Source organism: Pipistrellus kuhlii, unplaced genomic scaffold (assembly GCF_014108245.1).
Source record: "Pipistrellus kuhlii isolate mPipKuh1 unplaced genomic scaffold, mPipKuh1.p scaffold_m20_p_8, whole genome shotgun sequence".
In the NCBI taxonomy this organism is placed as follows: Eukaryota; Metazoa; Chordata; class Mammalia; order Chiroptera; family Vespertilionidae; genus Pipistrellus; species Pipistrellus kuhlii.
This window is the reverse complement of record NW_023425584.1, coordinates 30,958,496-30,984,025: the sequence shown is the minus strand read 5'-3', so window position 1 is coordinate 30,984,025 and position 25,530 is coordinate 30,958,496. Positions and strand designations below refer to the sequence as shown.

The window sequence follows — 25,530 nt, the reverse complement described above, 5'->3', positions numbered from 1 at the left end:
TTCTTCATTATTAAATTTTTTTCCAAGAAGAAAGTTTTGCGAAGAACGAAACAAATGGTAATCGGAAGGGGCAATATCAGGAGAATATGCAGGTTGAGGGAGAACTTCCCATTCCAACTGGCGCAGTTTTTCAGCAGTGATTCTTGCAGTATGCGGTCGTGCCTTATCGTGGTGAAGAATTACGCCCTTCCGATTAATCAGCGCGGGTTCTTTTTCTCTTAAAGCTTGGGCTAACCTTTCCAATTGGGCACTATACACTGCACTTGTGATGGTTTGGTTAGATGGTAAAAGTTCATAATAAAGAATTCCTTTAAAATTCCACCAAACACACAACATCACTTTTTTCGCAAGCAAGTCAGGTTTTGGCGTGGGCTGCGGAGCCTCATTTTTGTCCAACCATTGAGGCCGCCTTTTCAAATTAACATACAGTACCCATTGTTCATCTCCGGTAACAATTTGCTCTAAAACGGCAAACGGTTTTGACGAGAGAGGAGCGAACTGCAAATTGTGACTCTTTGATTATGGTTGTTGTTAGTCAACTCATGAGGAACCCATTTTCCAAACTTTTGGACTTTGCCAAGTGCACGCAATTGATTGGAAATTGTTTTTTGTGAACAATTTAAAGTTGTTGCAAGCTCTTGTTGGGTAATTTGAGGATTTTGCACCAAAAGAGCTTGAAGAGCTTCTTGATCAAAATTGGACACACGGCCTCGACCACTCTTGTCATCTAACGAAAAATTTCCCTCGCGAAATTTCTCAAACCAACGCTGGCATTTTCTGGCGCTAACTGCATCTTGACCAAGAGCACTACAGATGTTTTTTGCAGCCTCACTTGCTTTTCTTCCTAATTGGAACTCGTAAAGCATGCAGTGCCGAATATGCTCTTCATCCGCCATCTTCTTAGCCCTAGTTTTGCAACAAAAACCAAACCAAACACAAACTTTTTCAATTGCACTTCACACGTTCTGTAGATACCAGGTGTTTGAAGGTTATGTCAATACAAGTCAACGCCAAGCAAGATTTTAAACGAATGTTTAAAAACGACATTAATTATTACTAGACCCGATACATCACTAGCATCCCTCAGTTTTCATGCCCTCAAGAAAATGAGCAATTACTAAAACATTTGACTCACTGTTTTCCTGATAAATGTTTATATTGAGCTAAGAGCATAAATAGTACTGGCCAACTCATGGCAAAACAGAAATCAAGCTCCCTAATATTAAATACTAACTTATCCAAGTCGTTTGAGAATTTTAGAGTAAATAAAAGAATAGGAGAAATCTCTTATCAAAATGCAGAGAAAAACCCAACATTATTCTTACATATTTGAGAACGTTCATATTAGCAGCAACAAGGTTCTACCTGAAGACACATCATTCACATCCCCAAAGAGAGTCATAGAATTAACTCAGAGGAACAATACTTGGGGCTAGTGGTGCCTTTCAAAGTAAAAGCCAATTATTCTATAGATCACAGTATTAATTCTTCTAGTCAATGACAACTTAAAATGAATTTCTTATATTCTGACTGACATGATTTCTTGAATGCATAAAAAAATCTTAATTTATCTCACCTGTCATCAAAGGTAAGCTTTGTTCTCCGAGGCTTTGAAGCTTCAGGAGTTGGTGTAGATGTCGGACAGTTAGAGGAGCTATTTGAAGCCTTTTCCTGACAAAAAAAATATAACTATGTTTAAAATTGTGAAGAGATTAAAATTTAAATTAAAAAAATTTCCTTAAAAAAAAATTTTTTTTTTTAAATTTCCTGAGCCAACGGTAAAAAGAAAACAAAATTCCACTGATTTCAATAATTAATTTCCTTGTTATAAAATTTTAAAATTTCAAATTATAAACATCTTTTTTATAGATTGCAGCCATTTTACATAATCAAAATTTTTCATTCTAATATTAGGGCTCTACTACGTGGCAGGCACTGATCTAGGCACATGTTAAAACAAAAGTAAGATACAAACCTAGTGTTAAAATAGCAATACTACTTAAGACAAAATTTACTGGTAATTAGTGTCAATGAAAATAGTAATAAAAATATCTAACATTTCCTGTGTGCTTACTACTTACCAGGCACTAAGTTAACTTAGCCCAGTCATTAATCCTTCAATCCTATGAAATACGTACTACTATTAGAACAGAGTAAAAAGCTGTCTCATGGAGGTCAAGTAACTTGCCCAAAGTTCAAACTGATTTACTTGTAAGTGGCATTCCTGGAATTTGAGTTTTCAATCCAAATCTGACAAATCTGTCAGATTTTAAAAGCCTAGCCACTTTCTCAAACTTTATTCTGCTTCCTATCAATATAACTCTCTATGCCAGGGCTATGATGGCTTCCCCATCCAGCCCTATCTTTAATAAAATGAATATATACTTTCCACAATAAAACATCATAACAAAGGAGAGTTTATCCTACGAATATGTTTTAACATCAGAAAATCCAGTAATAAATAATTTTACAACTGGTACTTAAAATTTATTTAACATGAATCTTATAATCATTTTCTTTCTTTCTTTATATAAGAACTTTTTAGTTCCACCCATTACAGCTTACTTCAAGAATAAAAGTACTGAGATTTGACAAAATACTAAGCTCTTTATAGTAAAGTTTACATGTTTATGAAATGGCTTCCTAAATATTGTATTGCAATGTAATATTACTAAGACAGCTTGTAGATTTATAGTGCCTAGCTTTAGATTTATTGAAAAACTGAAGTTTCTGAAAATTAAAAAAATGTTTTTCCAGATAGTTCAATACTTTCTTATATAAAAATTATTATGTGTGTAATATATAAAATCACTGTGTGGTGATAGGTGTTAAGTAGACTTAACTGTAATGATCATTTCACAAAATATACATATATCAAATCATCATCTAAAACTGATATAATATTATGTATAAAGTATATCTAAATTTTAAAAAGTGATAAACTATAAGAAATAGACAAATCTTATATATTTGTAGAGATAACAGGAGAAGTAAAACACAATTCTCTCAGTAAACAATAATAGAACTGGTAAAATATTGATCAGCATAGAAAAGGTTTAAAAACACGATTAACCTAATTAAATTATATAGATCCCTGCCCCCAATATATGATTCTTTTTAAGCAAATATGTAATATTAGAAAAATCTTCCATATACTTTAAAAATATAAAACAAATCTTAACAAATTTTAAGATTGCCACCATGAAGATTACTCTCCAGTTCCAATGCAATTAAGGTAGGACTAATCAAAAGATAACTAGAAAATCTCTGTATGTTTGGAAATTGAGTAAGTAACTCTTTGACCTAAGATGAAATCACAATAGAAATTAGGAAACATTTTAAATTATGTTATAAAAACATTACATACCAAAACTTGTGCAATGCAGCTAAAACAGTATTTAAAGAGAAATATACACTGAGTGGCCAGATTATTATGATTTCTGAACGCATAATAATCTGGCCACTCTGTGTGTGTGTGTGTGTGTGTGTGTGTGTGTGTGTACACACACATATATATCTGTTTATGAATTCATGCATAGGTGGGGTCCGCCCAACCTGGCCAGGGGAGGGACATGGGCGGTTGGCTGGCCTCACTGCTGGTCGAATTCCTGGTAGAGGGGACAATTTGCATATTAGCCATTTATTATGTAAGATATACACTGAGTGGCTAGATTATTATGCGTTCAGAGATTATAATAATCTGACCACTCAGTGTATAGTCTAACTGCTCATATTAGGGACGGGGAAGGCTTAAAATTAATTTAGAAAGTAATGAAATATTCATCTCTAAAAGTTAGTAAAAAGAATAATAAAACAAAAAGAATAAGAAAGGAAATTATATAGATAAAAGTATGGCCCGGTCAGTGTGACTCAGTGGTTGAGCACTGACCCATGAACCAAGAAGTCCCAGGTTTGATTTTTGGTCAGGGCACAGGCCAGATTACAGTCTCGATCCCCAATGGGGGGGCCTGCGAGAAGCAATCAATTAATGTTTCTCTCTCATCAATGTTTTTATACCTCTTTCCCTCTTCTTTCCTCTCTCTCTAAAATCAATTTTTAAAAAAAGAGTATAAACTAATGAAATAGAAAACAAAATAAATTACAGAGAATCAACAAAAACAAAGACTGTTTTTTGTTTTTTTAAAAGACAAGTAAAATTGATTAGCTTCTGATGAGACTGATCAAGGGAAAAAGAGAGAAGGCACACAGCTAATATTAAGAGCATAAGAGGAACAAAAGTAGAGATGTTACAGATATTAAAAACATAGGGAGACACTACTGACTAGCTATATGTCATTTTAAAAAATTGATATGAGCAAAAATCTAGAAAAAACATAAAATAGAAATTATATGAAATTTTGGGTTGCCATTAATTTTTCTTTAGTTGATATAAGAAATAGCATGTTTTCTAAATAAATTAAAGATTTTTCTTTCATAAACCCATACGTAATTGTTTAAACTGGAAATTGTTAAGACTAACAGTAACTTTAACAACTGCCATAGATCTTGAAATTAAAGTGATCAGGGCCTCTATTTTAGTTTGTCAAATATGCACATTTTGTTTTGTTTTTATAAGGGGTTATAGTTTTTTATTTTTATTTTTTTTATTCTCTAAAGTTTTACATATGCCTCCCCCCCCCATTGCCCCTTTGCCCCTTCCAGCCATTCCCACCCCAAATATCCACATTTGATCCAACAAATATTTCTTGATTACCCAGTAAATTCAACACTATATAAAAAAAACCAAACAAACAAGATACAAATCTCTGCTTTCAAGAAGCTAATGAACCAATAAGGAAGAGGTACAGGCAGCTGAGTTTTATCTATGAGATTAACAGAAGCCAAATGAGCAGGCAAGCTTATTGAATAAGTGCAAAAAAAAAAAAAAAAAAAAAAAAAAGACAATAGGTTTCACAAAATAAGCATATAGGCCTCAAAATCCTACAATTAAAGGAGAAGAGATGAAGAAAGAGCCAAAAAGCAGGTTAGTAGAGATCTAAAGTAGTGAAGGAAGCCAACAGGACACTCAGGTTCCAGAGAATACTAGGACTAACTCTAAACCACTACAGAAAGGTGGCCAGCCAGAGAAAAGGCCTTCTGTAAATTTCCATTTGAAACACTTTGTTCACAGTTTAAATTATTTCAATTTAAAAGACTTAATTACCACATTTAATGAACAGGACTAACTGCCTTCATCTAATTTTTCAACTCTCAAACCTTTGCTACTTAAGTTACAAATAATACAGTGAATTATATTCTTAAAAACATAGGTATTTTCTTAATTTTGTCATAGAGTTTGCTCCTGGATCGGAACAATTTAGAAAGCAATGCAAATAAAGATTTTTATTTATTTGCATTGAGGGTGATAGATCAAGAAGCTTTTTGTCAAAACTGCATTAATTTTCATCCACATACATTAAGAATATTCCCCTACATATGATCATGCTTTAGAAATAATTCCAGTGTTAGCTCAGTTAAAGAATTTTCTTCTTCTTCACAAATCAAAGCCAAATGGTTGCTTTGTAATTTTATGTAATATAACTTGCTTATGAAATTCAATTTTTAAAAACTTGAAGCCAATTTCAAACCATAGAGAAGCAACTGGAACTATTTTTAATTCAATCATAATCAACTGTTTTCCCACAACCAACTCTTCTAATTATGGTTTTCTATCTTAATTATTAGGCATGTAGCCAGCTGACTTGCTGCTTTCATGGTCTTAGATCACTGCATTAGTTTATTATCAAGAACATGACATTCTAAGATTAAAAATGCACAGATCTATAAATTTTATGAGATGTTTACAAAATTTTCAAAGTAAGAAGTCACATGGCAATGAAATTGATTTTCAAGACTAAGGCCCCCAGTGTCTTACCTTGGCCTCCTTAGAGCTACTGGAAGTCTTCCCTTCAGTTTTCTTCTGCTTTGACGTGGAGGAACTGTTTTTGCTGCTGCCACTATTCTCCTTGTTGCTGTTATTACTTGACTTTAGGGAAGAAGACTGACTAATGGTCCTCTTTCGAGAGCCATGCTCCGTTTTTGGATCTTTTGAAGGAACAGGCCCAGCAGGAGAAGGCAACAAATCTTTTTCTTTTGCCACACTCTGTTTAGATGACCTGCCAAAACCAAACAAATGCCCTCATTTCTCCACACAGTCATAGGGGCAACAGGGTTTTTTCACTTCTCTTTGCTTTTAAGACAAATTTGCTGTTACCTATGAGATAACTAGGACATATGGTTTTTGCAAAACAAATCTGTAAATTTCATGAGTACGTGCATCTTGCCTGGCTTTTCCCTGCCATGGTTATATACCAACTAGAGGCCGGTGCATGTAATTTGTGCTGGGGGTGGGGGAGGTTCCCTCAGCCCAGCCTACACCTTCTCCAATCCGGGACCCCTCGGGGGATGTCTGTCTACTGGTTTAGCAGTCGAGACATCCCTCTCACAACCCTGGACCACTGGCTCTTAATTGCTTATCTGCCTGCCTACCTGGTCACCCCTAGTTGCTCCCCACTTGCAAGCCTGGTTCTCCCTAACTGCCCCCCCTGCTGGTCTGGTCACCCCTAACTGCCCTTCCCTGCTGATCGGGTCACCCCTTACTGCCCCCCCACCCTGCTGCCAGCCTGATTACCCCCAATTTCTCCCCTACCAACCTAATTGCCCTCAACTGCACCCCCCCCCCCCAATGGTCTGGTTGCACCTAACTGCCACACTCCCCCGCCAGCCTGATCACCTCTTACTGTCCCCCTTGGCAGCCTGGTTGCCCCGAACTGCCCCCCTCTGCTGGCTTGGTCACCCCTAACTGCCCCCTCCCTCACCAGCCTGGTTGCCCCATGAAGCCTGCTGTTCAATTGTTTGGTCGCCCCCTGCTGGCCTGGTCATAGGCAGCCATCTTGTCAGGGTGTGAGGGTTAATTTGCATATTACATCTTTATTATATAGGAGGATGCTTAACCCTTGGCCTGTCATGCAACAAGTATTCAATAAATACTAGTTGAATAACAACAAAAAGATGGATGGTGAATGAAGATATTAATGCTCATGAATTACCAGTCTCTTGCAAGTTACAGATAAACTTATCTAGCCAAAAAGTTGCAAAACTTTACTTTCTTACTATACTCAACTCTAACTCCACTAAAAAAAAAAAAAAAAAAAAAAAAAAGGCAGAGAAAAAAGGTGAATAAACCTTAAACGCTTTCCATCCCTGTTAGCTAAAAGCAAAAGCTCCCACTATTTGGTGTATATGTATACATGTATACGATATATACTTGCTAAAAGGAACATTCTAAGAGCATATTAGGAAGCCCAATAGCAAATTACATACATATATTAACACATATGTAACATGTTTTAGGGACATACTCTCTGTTGCTGGGTGGCTTGTGGCCTGCTAAATTCTTGTCCTCTGTTTTGGGTTTCTTGATGTCATTGGCTCGGTTATCATCTTCATTCTAGATGAAAACAGAAAGAGCTGCTAGGTTTGAACTTTATAGATTCCAGAACTAGTCACCCCCAAACAGTTTATCCCTGAAAAACTTCAGTAAGAGGACAAATGTAAAGTAATTCATTTAAATAATGTTTAGTGAAGTAGGTTTTAAGGTTCAGTAGTACCGTATTTTTTGAACCATAAGATGCACTTTTTTCCCCCTAGAAGTGGGGGGGAAAAGTCCCTGCGTCTTATGGTCCAAATATAGCCTACACATATACTTTAAAAAAAAGTTTTTTTACTTGCCCGGCTCTGTGTGGTCTCTGTGTGCTTGCCCGGCTCTAAAATGGTTCTAAATGCTGCTGTTTACTTTACAGGGTTGGTTACATGTGTTTATGACTGTGATGTTGGGTTTTAATGCACATAAAATATTTTAGGACACTATTTGTTTCAGAATCTCTTTTTCTTCATTTCCCTTCTCTAAAAACTGGTGCGTCTTATGGTCCGAAAAATACGGTAATCTCCTATTTTATATAGACAGAGCCCAAATATTAAAACAAATTTCCTGTAGTCTTTTGGGGCAGGGTGTGTGAAATTAAAATTAAGATATAATTCACATACCATAAAATTCAATCTTTAAAAGCACACAATTCAATGGCTTTTAGTATATTCACAGAGTTGTACAACCAGGGCAACAACCAATTTTAAATCATTTTCATCATCTTAAAAAAGTCACCCTGTACTCATTAGAAGTCACTCCCTATTGTCTCCACCTCCAGACACTAGCAATCATTAATCTATACATTTTGTCTTTATAAATTTGCATATTCTAAACAGTTCATGTAAATGAAATAAAAAATTGATGCCATTTTGTATCTGGCTCCCTTAGTATAACACTTTATTTATTTTAAAATATATTTTTATTGATCTCAGAGAAGAAGGGAAAGAGAGGGAGAAATAGAAATATCAATGATGAGAGAAAATAATAATTGATCAGCTGCCTTCACCACAGCCCTACAGGACCAGGGCTGACTTACAAGTATTGATATAGAAAACTTGGGAGGAAATTATAAAAGTGAAGTTTAATGGAGGGGAGGAGATAAGGGGTACTCCTTTTAGAGGAAGGGGATATTTTCTTGTAAATAATATAGTTTTAAGCAAAAGAGTAAAAAGGCTGATATGGCTCAGTTGACTGAGTGTCTTCCCATGTGCTAAAAGGTTTCCAGTTCATTCAATTCCTTGTTTGGGAACATACCCAGGTTTTGGGTTTAGTCTAAGGTGACCAGACATCCCGCTTTTGGCAGGAGAGTCCCAATTTTTAACAATTTGTCCCGAGGCATTTTAAAACTGAAAATTTCCTCATGAGAACTGAAAAGATTAGGCTGTTTTTCTCAAAGAACCTCCATTATATAGGTAAGTTGTTAAACTCTTCCCATTATATGTCTATTATCCTCCAATCATAGATACTATGAGTTTCCACATTTCCTGTATCTAAAAAAAGCTGACCTTAACTATATATAATACACCAAGCCTCATTTCTAAATCCAAATTATCTTGGAAGTATTTAGAGAGCTATATGCCAGCAGATGTTTTTAGTTCTGAACTTGCAGATATGGGTGTTTGAAAAGGGAAAAGAGCTGGGCAGAGTTACATACAGTGGATTGGTGAAATTCTTAAGGATGTGTCAAAACCGGTAAGACAATGTTTTAGCTGGAATTAGTAATTTAAAAGACGCAACTTGGTCTGCATATAAGAGAGAAGTGTGACAACCTGGAGAGTACATATCCCAACTAAAGACATTTCAAACCAAAATTTGAAGGACCCTGTGAAGGCCAGTTTGCAATCTCTGCTTCACTCTCCCCTCTACACTGGCCAGCACACGCTGGACTGGTCCATTTCTGTCCTAATCAGAAACTGCGCTGCTTTACAAAAGGAGACAGGCAGAGGCACAGTGGTCTTCAGAAGACTGTTCTATCTGCAGCCTCAACTGAGCCTTGGGTTAGCCTCCATTTCTCTCATAGCTATGACTCAACTAGTCATTTTTGGCTGAGATTTCCACTGCATTTCAGATTCTGATGTTGAAAAACAAAAACCACCACCAACTCTTTACAAACCTTATGTTTCCTCTTGCCTTTACTGGAAACTTTTTCTGAGGCTTGTTTCTGAGCCTCTCTTGTGTGCTTCTCCGGCACATTTTTCTTTTCCCCCTTCGGTGGCTCTGTTTCTTTGTAAGGCTTTCCTGGTATTCTAGTCAAGAGATTCAGGTCAATCTTCACAATGAGTGGATACCTATCATCAGGCTCACTAAGGGGTGAAAGAAGTTCCTTCTCTTCCATAGGAGAGAACATTCGTTGCCGGAAAAAGCTATCTTCTTCCTCCACTGAGGAGGGTTTAACGGGAGTCCTATTACTCTCAGGGTACTTAGGAGTTTGTGAGGAAGGAGGAAGGCTCTCGCTTTCATCCGAATCTGAGGATGAGGTATCTGTTTCTATGATTTCCCTTGATTTCTGGGAAGATTTAGTAGTTGACTTGTATTTCTTTTTCTCTGCTGAAGGGCGAGGGGAAGATTTGGACTCCTTTTTTATATTGGGTTTCCTGGAGCCTTTGGTGGCTGCTTTGTGTCTGCTGGAGGGTATGCTAGTAGCCATGTCTACGGGGGTTTCGCTTTCTATCTTCAAACCTCCTCGAGGTTCTTCAGCAGCCGTCTTCTCGGTCTTTTTGGGTTGTTTTTTGCCTACAGTTCTCCTCTGTGTTGTACTGTCACTCTGTGCGGGAGACTTCTGCCTCCCACGCCCACTTTCTGATCCCTTTTGAGCAGTTTTGGAATCTCTTCCAGGAGTAGCGGAACTTGTTTCTTTAGGTCCACCTGGGTCAGTGTAGCTATTCCCAGTGCCCTGTTCTCGGCCTTCCTTTTTATAGCCTTGAGATGATGGGATGTTACTGTCCACAGAAGAAGCTGGTGACACTTTATGTGGGTTCACTTTATTCAACCAGTTATCAAGTTGCCATTTGTTTGTTGGTGGTGGTTCAGGCTGAAAAACAGAGAAATAAGTATGCTTTTTTTCTATACTGAAGCTTTTCCCTCCTTTACAATCTCAGGAAGAGGAAAAACACTATGGCTAACGCCTCAAAGATTATTTGTTTTTTCATAGTTCTGTGTGAACCAAGGCAAAGGGCTGAATATTGACTCTCACATCTAATCACCTGAATGAGAAGATATAAGCTGAATTACATACATAGACTTTAAATACTAAGTATTCCTACCAGGAATCCATCTTTAAATGCAAAATTTTAAAAAACCATATAATAACCAGAAAGTAAACAAATGATGTAGGTACCAACAGAGATTTTAAATCACATTTTATCAACTTACAGTTGATAGCCATATACTATCAACCTATAGTATAGTCTTATACTGTAAGACTTTTTATCTACAATGACTACATAATATAAATTAACATATGAAGAAACAAAAGTAACGACCAAACAAACAAAAAAATCCAATAGTTTCATGACCTGAAATATGACCTCAAGTAGTTCATAACTAGACCAAATGTTTATTCAAATAACAAGAACACTGAAGTACTAAGTTTTCCTACAAGATAGTTCAATTTCTTTTTGTCAGAATATATAACTTTCTTGCCTTCATTTTTTATATTTGAGTCAGGTTTCGACAGGCATCACCACGGGCCTTAAAAGGGCCTACGGAAGGTACCCCGCCTCCCCTCACCTCAGGAGATGCACTCTGAGATGGCTCATTTGCCTCACTGTCACTGGAACTGCTTTCACTCTCTGAGTCAGATCCAGAGCTGCTTTCAGATCCACTGTGGCTGCTAGAATCATCCCTGGAGTTATCTGCTCCTTCACTATTATGGTGTGAAGGTTCAGAGTTACTAAAAGAGATAAAACATATAAATGACCAAACGTTTCTTTTCTTTTTTACAATGACAACAGGAAAACATTCAAATCTGGCAACCAATTTTAAGAAATAAGAGAATGCCTACCTTCCCGGTGTACTCCTTGGCACTGTCTTGTCACAATCCTAAAATTAAAACATGAGAAGAAATCCATCTACTTAATGTGAACAATATGTGAACGTTCATTAAAAAACTGGTTTCTCTAATATATGCATCAATGTTTACTTAACACAACATACTGTTTTAAACTAAAAGTAACTAATTGCCAGGATGAGAGGAAAAGCTTTGTTAATAGTTCTTGTCAACAATCTAATGCTTCATGAGTATATTCTGATCCCTGATAAGTATTAAGAAAAAGCCAATTTCTGTCCTGGCCGGGTGGTTCCGTTAGCTGGAACACGGTTTCACACACCAAAAGGTTTCAGGCTTGATTCCCGGTCAGAGCACATGCCTAGGTTTCAGGTTCGATCCCAGGTTTGGGAGCATACGGGGAGGCAATGGATGGATGCTTCTCTTTCTAAAATCAATAAAAATATGTCCTTGGGTGAGAATAAAAAAAAAAATTTTTTTTATTTAATGGAGGTGTAAAGATAGAGCAGAAAAGTACAACTTTCCAATGTTGGAAAGCAGGAATTAACTTATTTTTAAATAACTGGATCATAAATGTATTTTCAATTAGAATTCTTATTTTAAAAAAATAATGAAAACAAATACTGTATGAGAATGGCAAAATCATGTAGTAGTGGACACACCTGTTCCCCATCACTGTCTTCACTGCTGCTTAGCTTTAAGTCATCTTTTAACATACTAGAGGGAAAAGGCAGAAAGGGTTATTATTTTTGGAACAGTTTATCATGGCATACCAGAGTATTAAATATCTACTAAGAATTCTACAAATAATCACTGTGATAGCCAATGAGTCAATTGAAAAAACAAAGAAAAGAATCAGTAAGTCTTATTCTGTCTGTTACTCTGTTCATATTCAGAGTAACAATTGAGAAATAAGTAATTTAAAATTTCAGAAACTCCAACTTTTCCATAAGTAATATATTCATTTTTCTTTTCTAATTAAACAAAAGCCACCTTCTAGAAACTCTTATACTCATTTTTGTTATCTCTAATTTTTCTCTAATTGTATATACACATTAACTATTAAAAAAATTATCATATTCATACCCAACAGTCCACTGAGAGATATAGCTACTAAAAAGAAGGAAGATAAAATAAAAGCACCAGCAATTCTCTTTCATTGTCCCTAATGTTCTATAAAGAGATCTGTACAATTAAATAATTGTGTAAACCAGAACACAAAAGTCAAAGTTGTAGTTCACTATGAAAGATGAGTGTCCTGTATAGAAGTAATGATTATGGGTAAGAAACTTTGCTATACCATAAAAATGACCATGTATATGTTAAAAATAAATTCTATGTTCCAAATCTTCCTTGATCAAAATTCAAATAAATTCAGAAAACAAAAAGACATATTTTTCTTAAGGTAATAAACATCAAAATTAAATTTAAAAACTGAGCCCAGCTACCATAGCTCTGTGGTTGGGTGTCTCCCTATAAACCAGGTCACGGTTTGATTCCCAGTCAGGGCACAAGCCCGGGTTGCAGGCTCGATCCCCAGTGTGAGGCATGCAAGAGGCAGCTGATCTATGATTCTCTTCATTGATGTTTCTCTCTCTCTCCCCCTCTCTCTTCCCCTCTGAAATCAATGTTAAAAAAAAATTAAAATGTGAGTAACAGACCATAGAAAACTCCTTGTCTTTTTATAGAAGAGGAAAAAATAATACAAAGATTAGGGAGAACTACAACTGGAAAATTTTAATTTCTCATTACTAGTAGTTCCATTACTTTTCTTTTAAACTTTCATGATAGTCTCCACTCAGTGGGAGAAATTTTTTTTACTCTAATAAGTACTTACACTATCCACTCAAAGCTTAACATGAGTTTCTAAATCTGACCCCAAATTCTGATTATCTCATACAAAAATGACATAGAAACAAAGTAACCAAATGATAATAGAATTAAATGTTTTAAGGCTGGCTCAATTAAGTGGGACAGAAAAAAAGTTTTCTTTTGGACAAGAGCTTAGTGCATTTCATGACTGATTTCCTATAAGCAAATAACTTACTTTGAATTCCCCCCAGCCTTTATGATTTAATAATGCAGCTCAATGAACCTATTCACATGTGAATATGCTAAAGCTTTTACCAGACTACTCAATGTCCTGCTTGCTTTTTCCCTCAGTAACCAAAGTGACATGCACCTATATGGTAAGCCCCCATTAGTTCTTTGCATATGAAAATAGGAATATAATTTGAATTCTTCAGCAGTGAAGTGGGACTGGTTGCATTTATATATTTTCATTCTCACTCAGGTCTCATTTATGGTCATCTAAAGAGGCTGAGATTATTAGTATTAGATTGTAGTTATGGCATAAAGCTGACACTATTTCTGGCCACAGTTTCTTTAGAACTTTCTTTTATTCATGCAAATGACTTGTGGTCTCAGAAATTGAGGAGTTCATTATTTTTCAAAAAATTTAAATTCTTTATTGTTTAAAGTACTACATAAGTCACCCTTTCCCCCCATTGACCTCTCCTGTGCCACTCCCACCCTCTAGCACATGCCCTCACCTCCCTACTATCTGTGTCCACTGAAGGAGTTAATTCTGGAATTTATTATCATTTGATATACTACCCTATTAAATTTTGATGTTTTCTCCACGTTCTGCCTACAAAATGAAAGTAGGGAAACTTGCCGAAACCGGTTTGGCTCAGTGGATGGAGCGTCGGCTTGGGGACTGAAAGGTCCTGGGTTCGATTCCGGTCAAGGGCATGTGCCTTGGTTGCGGGAATATCCCCAGTAGGGGGTGTGCAGGAGGCAGCTGATCGATGACTCTCTCTCATCAATGTTTCTAGCTCTCTCTCTCTCTCCCTTCCTCTCTGTACAAAATCAATAAAATATATTAAAAAAAAAAAAAAAAAAAAGAAAGTAGGGAAACTTAATACCTACTACGTTGTTTTAATATGCTACATTTAGAGATTAAATAGAGGGACTACTAAAAAGAATCCTTTCTTTTTTAGTGTCTTCATTAAAAACAAATGATCAGCACACACTCAGCACAAATACATCCCCAAGAGATGGAAATAAAATCTGTAATCTCAGAGCAGAGGTAAGCAAACTATGGCCCACAATATTTATAAAGAAAGTTTTATGGAATGCAGCCATGGACTACGTTCATCGATACCCATGATTTATGGCAGCTTTCATGCTATGATGGCAGAGCTGAATAGCTGAGATGGAGACCATCTGGATCTTAAAACTTAAATGCCTAATTATTTCACTCTCTGGCCCTTTACATAAAAGTTTGCCGACCCCTGCCTTAAAAGATAAAGTACATATTTCTAAGTGTTGTTCTAAATATCCAGATACTACATGTAGACATTTAGAAAAAAAGACAAACATTAAACTTATTAAACAATAAACTTACGATTTAGATTGATGCCCATTTGAGGTTTTAGAAGAAGGATTATATCTTTCTAGAATAAAAAGAAGACAGAAATCAGCAACTAAACTAGGGCTATATACTATAGATTGTAAAATATCAAAATACCTTCAAGGAAATATAAATCAAAATGACAAGATATAATTCTTCATTCATCAAATTTGTGACACTTTAAAGTCCAATAATATGAGATACTAGTGGAAATAGACATGCTCATATACTGTTGGTAGAACAATAAACTCATGCAATCTTTTTGGAGGGCAATCTGATAATATCTAGTCAATACTGTCAAATGCACATGTCCACTGACTTAGCAATTATGATAAAAAAAATTTACCTTACACGTATATCTGGAGGAATACATAAATATAAACACACACATGGATGTTTATTATAATATAGTTTGTAACAGCAAAATCTGGAAACAAATGTCCCTCAAGAAGGGACTAAATAAATTATGGTACTTTTATACAATATAAACACAATTTTAATGCTAAGAAAAATGAACTAGAGCTTTATACTGATACAAAAACAGCTATAAAATAAATTAAGTAAACAACACAGGTAATAAAGAGTAGGTGCAGCTTATGATCCCATTTGCCAATAGTTAATTTTGGGGAGAGATAATGGGAGTTTTTTTTTGGGGGGGAGTAGAACTAAGAATGAGATATTCTTAAAAGGTTTAAAAGAGAAAATGTAAATTCTCTGCTCTATTTTCTATATATTCACAATGCCAGGTCCCTTTTTCCTATAACTACAGCTTTAATGCTGAAATAAGAAATAGATATATAAACTTTGTTAATATTAAAAGGGATAGTCATCTAGTTTCGATTTAAGATCACTAAAGGTAACACAATAAGTATCAAAAGTTCCATATTTTTAGCTCTCAAAATAGCTTATTATCAGTATAAATCTATCTTACTTAAGAAGGAATTGCTCTTAACAAAGATAATCTTAGTTTTGTTACAGAACTATATAATGAAGCCTAGACATTTGCTACAGTTGCTGACCTTATCCTAACCTTACCACCAGCCATCAGATCTTGGGACCATGCTTGAATTCCCTAAGGCTATCTTCCTCTCAAGGAGGTGGAGGGGGATTGTGTAGCAGACAGCAGACTTTCTTCCCAGACAAAAAGAATAAACAGAAATACAAATAGAAGAAGATCCACTGTAAGCTACCGTGACCCCATGGAATTTTGCTGTCGTAGAACCAAGTATCTTCATAAGAAGATGGAAAGACAGAATGGCTCTTGTTTTGATAAGATTTCAATCAAATTGAATTCATGAACTTTGTAGTTCAAGTACTTAATAATAAAGTTTTGATCTCGAATGATCCTTAATTCTTCATTTTTTAAGCATATCAAGATTCAGTTGAACCCATTACTAATCATCAGATGACAAAACTGGGATAAGATATGCAAAAATTTATTAAAGCAATATATACTGTGACCATGAGCTAGGAAAAGTTCAAGAAAACCAAAAGTAAAAGAAATACTCACTTTGTTCTCCAGGGCCAAAGTTGGACTGCTGAGTCTCCTATAATAAATGGGATATAAATTATATAGTAACATTATATGGAAAAGTTTTATTAGTGAAAAATGCTTCAAATTAAATTATTCAATTCCAGGTAATTCAATGAAAAAGTATGTTGAATTCCCAAGAATACATAAAAGAAACACAAAAAAATTTAATGACTCCATCTGATTGGCCTCAGCAATTCCACAGTTAATAATGAACTTTCCCAGAGCTTAATAGAAAAAGCAACCTAATAGTGTTTATCATTCATTTCTTTTCAGCACCATCCACAGAACTCATATCCTAATTTAGAGGCCTGGAAAAGCAAATAATTTAAGATTCTTGATCTTAAAAAAGTGTTTAATTCTTTTCTTTTTAAAAAGGTAATACCAAGACCTGTATACCAGGGTAAATGGCTGTACAACCTATACAATCTCAAAAAAATACCACTTTTACAGACTAAAAAAACCCAAATGGTATTTCCATGTAATTTTTCTCCCTCTCTCTGCTTCCAGAATCTTATAATTAAAAACTTGAAGAAACTGTCATATACTTCTTTATATGCCCTATACCAGTGGTCGGCAAACTATGGCTCAAGAGCCACATGCAACTCGCAAGCTGCGGTTTGCAGCTCTGTTGACTAATGAGTTTGCCAACCACAGACCTAGACTCTTGATTCCAATAATTACAGGCTGTTGTTGTTCCTTGTGATTAAGCCCCTATTCCAGTGGTCGGCCAACTCATTAGCAGCAAACCTCAGCTCCCGAGCAGCATGTGGCTCTCGAGTCGCAGTTTGCCGACCACTGGTATAGGGCATATAAATACTCACACGGTGCCCAGTACTCAGGAAGCACCAGTAAAAAGAAAGTCAAAATGTCACTATCGTTGAAACACGAGTTTCCAAACTCAACTTTTACAATCAGAATAGCTGTCTCACATGTGTAAATTGTCCATTTTTCTAGGTTAAGTCTGAAGTATACCATATAGTACTGAAATCACATAAACATCCCTAAATGCCTATTTAAAATAAACACAATTGCCCAGCCAGAGTGGTTAGGTGGTTAAGCATCAATCTATGAACCAAGAGATCATAGCTCAATTCCTGGTTGAAGCACATAGGTCACACATGTCAAACACAAGGCCCGCGGGCCAAATCCGGCCCGCCAGGCCTTGCAATGTGGCCTGCACCGCGCTGTCATCACTGCACTCCGCTGCGTTCCATCACAATGACGCGCGGTGACATAGGAGGCTTGTGATCTCGCCCCATGCGCATAGATAACAAGTCACGCGAGATTCAGGAGGCGTGACCTATAGTCCGGCATCCGATGTGGTTGTGCGGGTGGCAGAGCAGAGGAGAGAGTGAGTGTGCGGGCATAAAAAATACACAGCAGAAGCTGCCAGTTCCTGGCATAAAGTGCAGGCATAAAAATCGCAACAGAATCTGCTATCTGTACCCAGCCAGGCATTTATTGACTGACTTTTTTTTCTCCACTCCATCTGCCAAATCAAGCTATCCCTGTGCAGTTTTCAACTTTTTCCTTCTAACGCAGATTTCCAATAAACTACATCTTTTACTGCCAATATTGATCCCAAAATGTCCAGGAAAAGAAAAATTGACGGTGAAGGCAGACAATTTAATGACAAATGGGAAAATGAATACATCTTTGTGCTTAGAGAGGGCAAACCAGTGTGTATATTGTGTTATGAGACAGTGTCGGTGATGAAAGAGTACAATATACGTCGTCATTTTGACACCAAACATAATGTTAAGTATGGCAAATATACTTTGGAAGAAAAGCATAAAATTGTTAAAGAACTAAAAGGCAAACTACAATCACAGCAGCAAATGTTTACAAAGGCTACAGCGAAAAATGATGCTGCAGTGAAAGCAAGCTTTATAGTGGCTGAAGAAATTGCCCGTACTTCAAGGTGTTTTTCAGAGGGTGCCTTTTTGAAGCAATGCATGCTAAAAGTGTGTGAGCAAGTATGACCAGACCAGATACAGAGTTTTCAAAATGTCAGTTTGTCAAGAAACACCATTGCAGATAGAGTTCAAGAACTCTCAGGAAATCTATCATCACAGCTGGCCGAACAGGCATGCAGTTATCTCGCTTTTTCACTTGCTATCGATGAAAGCACAGACAACACTGATACAGCGCAGCTGTCCATCTTTATACGTGCTACGAAGACCGACCTCTCTGTCACTGAGGAACTTTTGGATGTAGCTGCCATGCATGGGACGACGACTGGTAGAGATATATTTGAGGCTGTGGAGAAATCTATAAATAATTTTAAATTACCCTGGGAAAAGTTGGTGGGGCTAACTACCGATGGCGCACCTTCAATGTGCGGAGAAAAGGAAGGCTTGGTTGGACTAATGAAGGAAAGAATGCAAAAAAGTCACTGCCACACACCCTTGATTACTTATCATTGCATTATCCACCAAGAGGCTATGTGTGGAAAAGTTCTGGACATGAATGACATAATGACCACAGTCATTAAAACTATTAACTTTATACGGGCACGTGGCCTGAATCATCGCCAGTTCCAGCAGTTTTTACAGGAGGTGGGTGCAGAGCATGGAGACGTGCCATACCACACAGAAGTAAGATGGCTGAGCAAGAGCGCAGTCCTCAAAAGATTTTTTGAGCTCAGAGAACAAATTGCTTTTTTCATGGAAAGTAAAGGAAAGCCCTTGCCTGAACTGTAGGATTCCCCCTGGCTATGTGATTTTGCTATGATGTGTGACATATGCGAGCATCTCGCCCAACTGAATCTGAAGCTGCAGGGACGCAAACAAGTCATCACGAAGATGTCTGACATGATCACAGCATTCCAGCGTAAACTTCAACTATGGAAGTCCCAACTGGAACAGGACAATCTTGCCCACTTTCCCGTTTGTTTGAGTATCTCAACCACTATTTCTGGTACTTTTCCTTGCAGTCGGCTGGCTACCAAAGTTAGCCGTTTACTAAGTGAATTTGAGCGGCGCTTCTCTGACTTTAGAACACAGCACTCAGGCTTTGACATCTTTGCCAATCCTTTTACAGTTGATGTCAACAATGTGCCCCATCACCTTCAGATGGAGATAATCGAGCTTCAGTCTGATAGTGGCCTGAAATCAAGGTTTCAGGATGTTGAAATTGAGGACTTCTACCCTCTACTGCCCCCTGACTCAATGCCAGAGCTCCAACTTCATGTATTCTATCCATGTTCGGGAGCATCTATCTTTGTGAACAGATGTTTTCAATAATGAATCTGAACAAAAACAAGCACAGATCACGCATTACCGATGACAACCTCCATGCTGTTTTGCGGGTTGCTACAGCCCAAGAAATAAAACCGAACATTGACTCATTGATCCGGGGAAAACGGTGTCAGACATCTAGCCAGAAAACAAAACAATGAGCATTTTAGGTACATTCCAATATTACTGTTTTGCTTGATACCAATATTACTGTTTTGCTTGATAGCATGTGAGTTGGTTAACAGCACTGTTAAGGAAAAGATTGTTCCACTCATTTTAAATTCACATTTCTGGTTAACATTGTCAGTTTATGACTGTTCAGTAAACCATTCGGCCCGCGATTTAGGCTGGATTTTAGATTTTGGCCCCTTCTCTGATTGAGTTCGACACCCCTGACATAGGTTGTGGGCTCAATCCCAGTAGGGGGCGTGTAGGAAGCAGCCAATCGATTCTTTCTTATCATTGATGTTTCTCTCTCCACTTCCCTTTCTTTCTCTGAAATCAATAAAAACATATCTTTAAAAAAATTAATTAAATAAGCACAGTCTTCCTTTAATGACATAATTATGTGTGAAAGAAAAATCCAAACTGTATGAAACTTAAAAATATAGTTTGCTATTAAAAAAAGTTATATTCAAGAAGGGTACCAAGACCACCTAATGGTGAAAGAAGAATCATTTCAACAAATGGTGCTGGGACAACTGAACAGTCATATGCAAAAGCATGAAGTAGGACGCTTACTTCAGATATTAAAAAAATTGAATCAAAGATTTAAATTTAAGCGCTAAAACTACAAAACTATTAGAAGATAACGTAGTGCCAAATCTTAATGACTTTAGATTTGACAAAGAATTCTTACATATAATACCAAAAGCACAGGACACAAAACAAACAGATAAATTAGACTTCATCAAAATGAAGAACTTTTGTGCTTTAAAAGACACTATCAAGAAAGTGCAAGACAACCCACAGAATGGGAAGAAAATATTTGCAAATTATATTATCTGATGAGACTGATATCTACAATATATAAAGAGCTCTTACCACTTAATGGTAAAAATACAAATAATTTAACTCTCTTGGGTCCTCACTTCCAAGATAACTAAGAATAGAAGGAACAATAATCATGCCAAAAAAGGCCACAAGCATGTGCAGCCTATTCATGGCACTAACTGCACTGATACATGCCTATGGATCAGGCCATTACAAAGTTCCTCATTCAGTTAGGATGACTCAGTGGTTGAGAATCAACCTATGAACCAAGAGGTCATGGTTTGATTCCCGGTCAGGCCATATGCCCGAGTTGTGGGCTCGATCCCCAGTGTGGGGTGTGCAGGAGGCAGCTGATCAATGATTATCTAACATTGATGTGCTATCTCTCTCTTCCTCTCTGAAATCAAATAAAATATATTTTAAAAAGTAATTAAATTTAAAAGAAGTTAGTCATTCAAAATATAGGAGAGGCCATGGCTATTAGGGACATTTCCAAAGGGAGTATCACTGATGCCTATGTGCTTTTCAAGCTGTATGTAAAACTATATTACTGTGTGAATTGTGCCATTCATAACAAGGCAGTCAGGAGTCAGTCTTGTGAAACCCAGAAACACCCCCACACTGATTTAAACTTGCGAATGCTGCCCCACGACCTCCACCAAGGCTCATGCAAGGAGCTAAGCCCTTAAAGACTAAAAGAAAAGTTATCTAGAAAAAATGAAATGGAAATTCTATATTGTTTTTAAAAAAGACAACTGAATTGAAAAATGGGCAAAGGATTTGAATATACTATATATTTCTCCAAGGAAGATATATAGATGGCCGCAGTAAGCACATGAAAAGATGTTGTTTGATATAATTTTTCATCAGGAGAAATACAAAACAAACCCACAATGCAATAAATACCATTTCATACTCACTAGGATGACTAGAATCACAAATACAGATAAGAAGTGTTGTCAAGGATATGGAGAAACTGAAAGCCTAGTGGGAATGTAAATTGGTGTGGCTAGCTGCTTTGGGAAACATTCTGGTAGTGTCTTTCTTTCTTTCTTTTTTTTAATAGTATATATATATTTTTAAATATATTTTATTGATTTTTTACAGAGAGAGAGAGAGGGATAGAGAGTTAGAAATATCAATGAGAGAGAATCATCGACCAGCTGCCTCTTGCACAGCCCCTGCTGGGGATGTGCCACAACCAAGGTACACGCCTTTGACCGGAATCGAACCGAGGACCTTTCAGTCTGCAGGCTCATGCTCTATCCACTGGGCCAAACTGGTTTTGGCTCTGGTAGTTTCTTAAATGATTAAATATAGTTACCATATAAGCAAGCAAAATGAAAATATGATCACATAAAAACTTGTACCAAAATGTTTACAGTAACATTATTCATTAACAGCCAAAAGTTTGAAACAACTCAGATGTCATTCAACTGATGAATGTATACAAACTGTCATATATATTATACAATAAAATGTTATTTGGCCATAAAAAGGAATGAAGTACTGATACATGCTACAACTTGAAAGAACCTTGAAAACATTTTGCTAGGTAAAAGAATCCAGGTGCAAAAGACCACATATGGTATAATTCCATTTACATGAAATATCCAGAAAAGGAAAATCTCAAGATAGAGTAGATTAGTACTTGTATAGGGCTGCAGGGGACAGAAGAAAAAGAGGTAATAGCTAAAGAGTAGAGAATTTCTTTTTTGGGTGATGAAAATGTTCTGAAATTATAGTGATGGTGGTAGCACATGTCTATAAATATACTCAAAACCATTGAATTATATACTTCAAATGGGTGAATTGCATGGTATGTGAATTTTATCTCAATAAAGTTATCATAAAAACTTATAAATAAAGCAGTGTCCAGAAGGTCAGTCCTGTGAACTATGTAAAAAATGAAAAGAATTGTCCAACTAGTGTGGCTAAGTGGCTAACCTCCTATGAACCAGGAGGCCACAGTTCAATTCAATTACTAGTTAGGGTACAAGTTCAGACTGTGGAGTTGGCCCTGCTGAGGTGCATGCAGGTGGCAGCTGATCTATGACTCTCTCTCACCATTGATGTTTCTATCTCTCCCTCTCACTTCTTCTCTGAAATCAACAATACATTTTAAAAAATGAAAAGAATCCTCCATTCCCTTGAACTGCTAATTTACCTGGTAAGTTGTCTAAAAATTAATAGCACAAACTTTAAAATATATATATATATTATATATTATATATATATTATTGACTTTTTACAGCAAGGAAGGGAGAGGGATAGAGAGTTAGAAACATTGATGAGGGAGAAACATAGATCAGCTGCTTCCTGCATACCCCCCCACTGGGCCCACAACCAAGGTACATTCCCTTGACCGGAATTGAACCTGGGATCCTTTAGTCCACAGGCTGACATTCAATCCACTGAGCCAAACCAGTTAGGGTAATAGCTCACACTTTTAAGTAATTTCTGACTCTTTTCCCTCACGTCCCCTAATAGCTAGTTAGTCACCAAGTACTACTAGATTCTATCTTCAAAACATCTGCTAAATGTCACACTATCTCCTTTCCATGCAGATTTTATTCAGGTCCTCATCTACAATGGCTACCTAATGGATCTACCTGACTCCAGTATTTATTTCTTCACTCAACTATAGCCTCTAGCTAACCTTTCTAAAGTTCAAGTCTTAGTATGTGACATCATTACTCTCCTATTTTTCCTTCTTTTTTAAATTGATGTGAAGGACAGAGAAGGAGGAAGGAAGGGAGGAGGGGGGAAAAGTAGGTAGGGAGGGAGAACCTGTTGCTCCACCCATTCATGTATGCACTGGTGGATACCTGCACATGCCCTCACCAGGGATAGAACTCGAAACCTTGGCACATTGGATGAGGTTTCACCCGAGCTACCCAGCCAAGGCTCTTCTATTTTTCATAGAGCCTCTAATGCAGGGGTCAGGAATCTATTATTTGCCAAGGGCCATTTAGATATTAACTATAGTATAACGTCATCTGCAGGCCATACTAAATTATCAACTTAAAAATTAGCCTACTATATTGGTCAAACAATTACTTAACTCACCCCTAATGCACTGGCAGGGCCAGATTAAATGATTTTGTGGGCCTTATATGGCCTGCAGGCAGGATGTTCCTCACCCCTGCTCTAAATGGATGAAACACAAACTCTTTGGCATGGCATTCACTGATACCTAAGTACTGGAAAAGAGAATGATAAGCAAAAACAAACAAGCTCCATGAGGACAAGGAGCTTAACACCCATCTGAATAGTGTCAATGATTATCTTTGTAACTACTCATGAAAATAAAGGTAAATTGGAAATTATGATAAGTATAAGGAAGGGCAAATACACACACAGTATTAGTCCACAAAGAAGAGTGATGAGAAATGAGACTCAAGACCTGAGAAGCTGGATTATATAGCTTGTAAATTTTATAGATCATATTAAAGATTTGTGTGTGTGCCGTTTCCTAATAAGTAGAAGAATTATACAATGACAAATGCATGCTGTGAAGATCATCAGTCTTGCTATTAAGAAGTGAAGAATAGCTTTGGAAAAACTAGAATGAAAGTAAAGATATTAGGTGATTACTCCAATGGTCCAAGCAGATGATTACAACCAAACTTTTTTGATCATGCACTCCCCATCACTAGAAATTTTCGTATTTTTTTTATTTATTTTATTTTTTTAAAATATATTTTTATTGATTTTACAGAGAGGAATTGAGAGGGACAGAGAGTTAGAAATGTTGATGAGAGAAACATCGACCAGCTGCCTCTTGCACACCCCCCACTGGGGATGTGCCCGCAACCAAGGTACATGCCCTTGACCGGAATCGAACCTGGGACCTTTCAGTCCGCAGGCCAACGCTCTATCCACTGAGCCAAACTGGTCCCGGCAAATTTTCGTATTTTTATCTCTAAAATATGTGCAATTGATCCTTGAATAAAATAGGTTTGAACTACATGGCAGATTAAAATAAACACCCTCATATAAGGATCAACTCTGTATTTTATTTATTATTAATTTTTTGACATATATAACCAAACTATTGAAATTTTAAAGGGCTCAGAAAAAAGGAATGTTTTAGATTAAAATTATACTCATTAATGGCAATACTTTCATACACACACAAAATAGTGCTTCAAAGAATCTAACAAATATCATAAAGAGATTACCATAAGCACCTATGTTGCCATTCATTACAGCTAACTGTACATTGCATAATTTATTTCAATATATGTGTCCTGAAGCTTCAACTCTGCTTTTTAAGCTTGTTTCAGTAAGTTTCCTGACAAAGAAATGCATTTTAGTATGTTCTCTTTTCTCTCCAAACATGATTTCAGTCATTTTCACAGAAGCAGAAAGACCAAATATTTGGACAAAGGTATAGAATATTGAGGGCAACATCAAAAGAGGTTTTAATAAAATGTTACTAAATTTTGATATATGATTAAGAATGGAACTGAATTATCACATAACTCAAAATATCACCGAGTATAAATTGTGATGCTTGCATAATTTCACAAGTACATTATACACAAAAAGCCAGGTTAAAGACATAAATGCATATACAAACTAATACTGATAATATAGATCTGTTTATGGCATACTTGTTTCTGCTTTGTACAATGGCAGATAAAAAGTTCACAGTAGGAGAAAGAAAACGAAAACACTGCCATTTTCTTGTTTGCTCAAAAATGCATTTTAGTGTTATTTTCATTCGATAGTTTCACTGTAGGTATTTTCTTAAAATATATTTTATTGATTTTTTACAGAGAGGAAGGGAGAGGGATAGAGAGAAACATCGATGAGAGAGAATCATCGATCAGCTGCCTCTTGCACGCCCCCTACTGGGGATGTGCCCGCAGCCAAGGCACATGCCCTTGACTGGAATCGAACCTGGGACCT

At 36.6% G+C, this 25,530-nt stretch overlaps 1 protein-coding gene across 3 annotated transcripts in view; it reads right to left on the bottom strand.

Moving 5' to 3' along the window:
• AFF4 (AF4/FMR2 family member 4) overlaps positions 1-25,530 on the bottom strand; it is an 83,246-nt gene that overhangs the window by 20,185 nt on the left and 37,531 nt on the right. For all 3 annotated transcript variants that reach the window (XM_036423875.2, XM_036423873.2, XM_036423874.2), the window contains 9 exons: positions 16,358-16,394; positions 14,842-14,890; positions 12,095-12,149; positions 11,430-11,467; positions 11,156-11,318; positions 9,540-10,457; positions 7,362-7,450; positions 5,876-6,116; positions 1,577-1,671 (listed from right to left, as the gene is read on the bottom strand). In XM_036423875.2, coding sequence (XP_036279768.1) covers positions 1,577-1,671; positions 5,876-6,116; positions 7,362-7,450; positions 9,540-10,457; positions 11,156-11,318; positions 11,430-11,467; positions 12,095-12,149; positions 14,842-14,890; positions 16,358-16,394 — 1,685 coding nt within the window. The remainder of the gene's footprint in view (positions 1-1,576; positions 1,672-5,875; positions 6,117-7,361; positions 7,451-9,539; positions 10,458-11,155; positions 11,319-11,429; positions 11,468-12,094; positions 12,150-14,841; positions 14,891-16,357; positions 16,395-25,530) is intronic.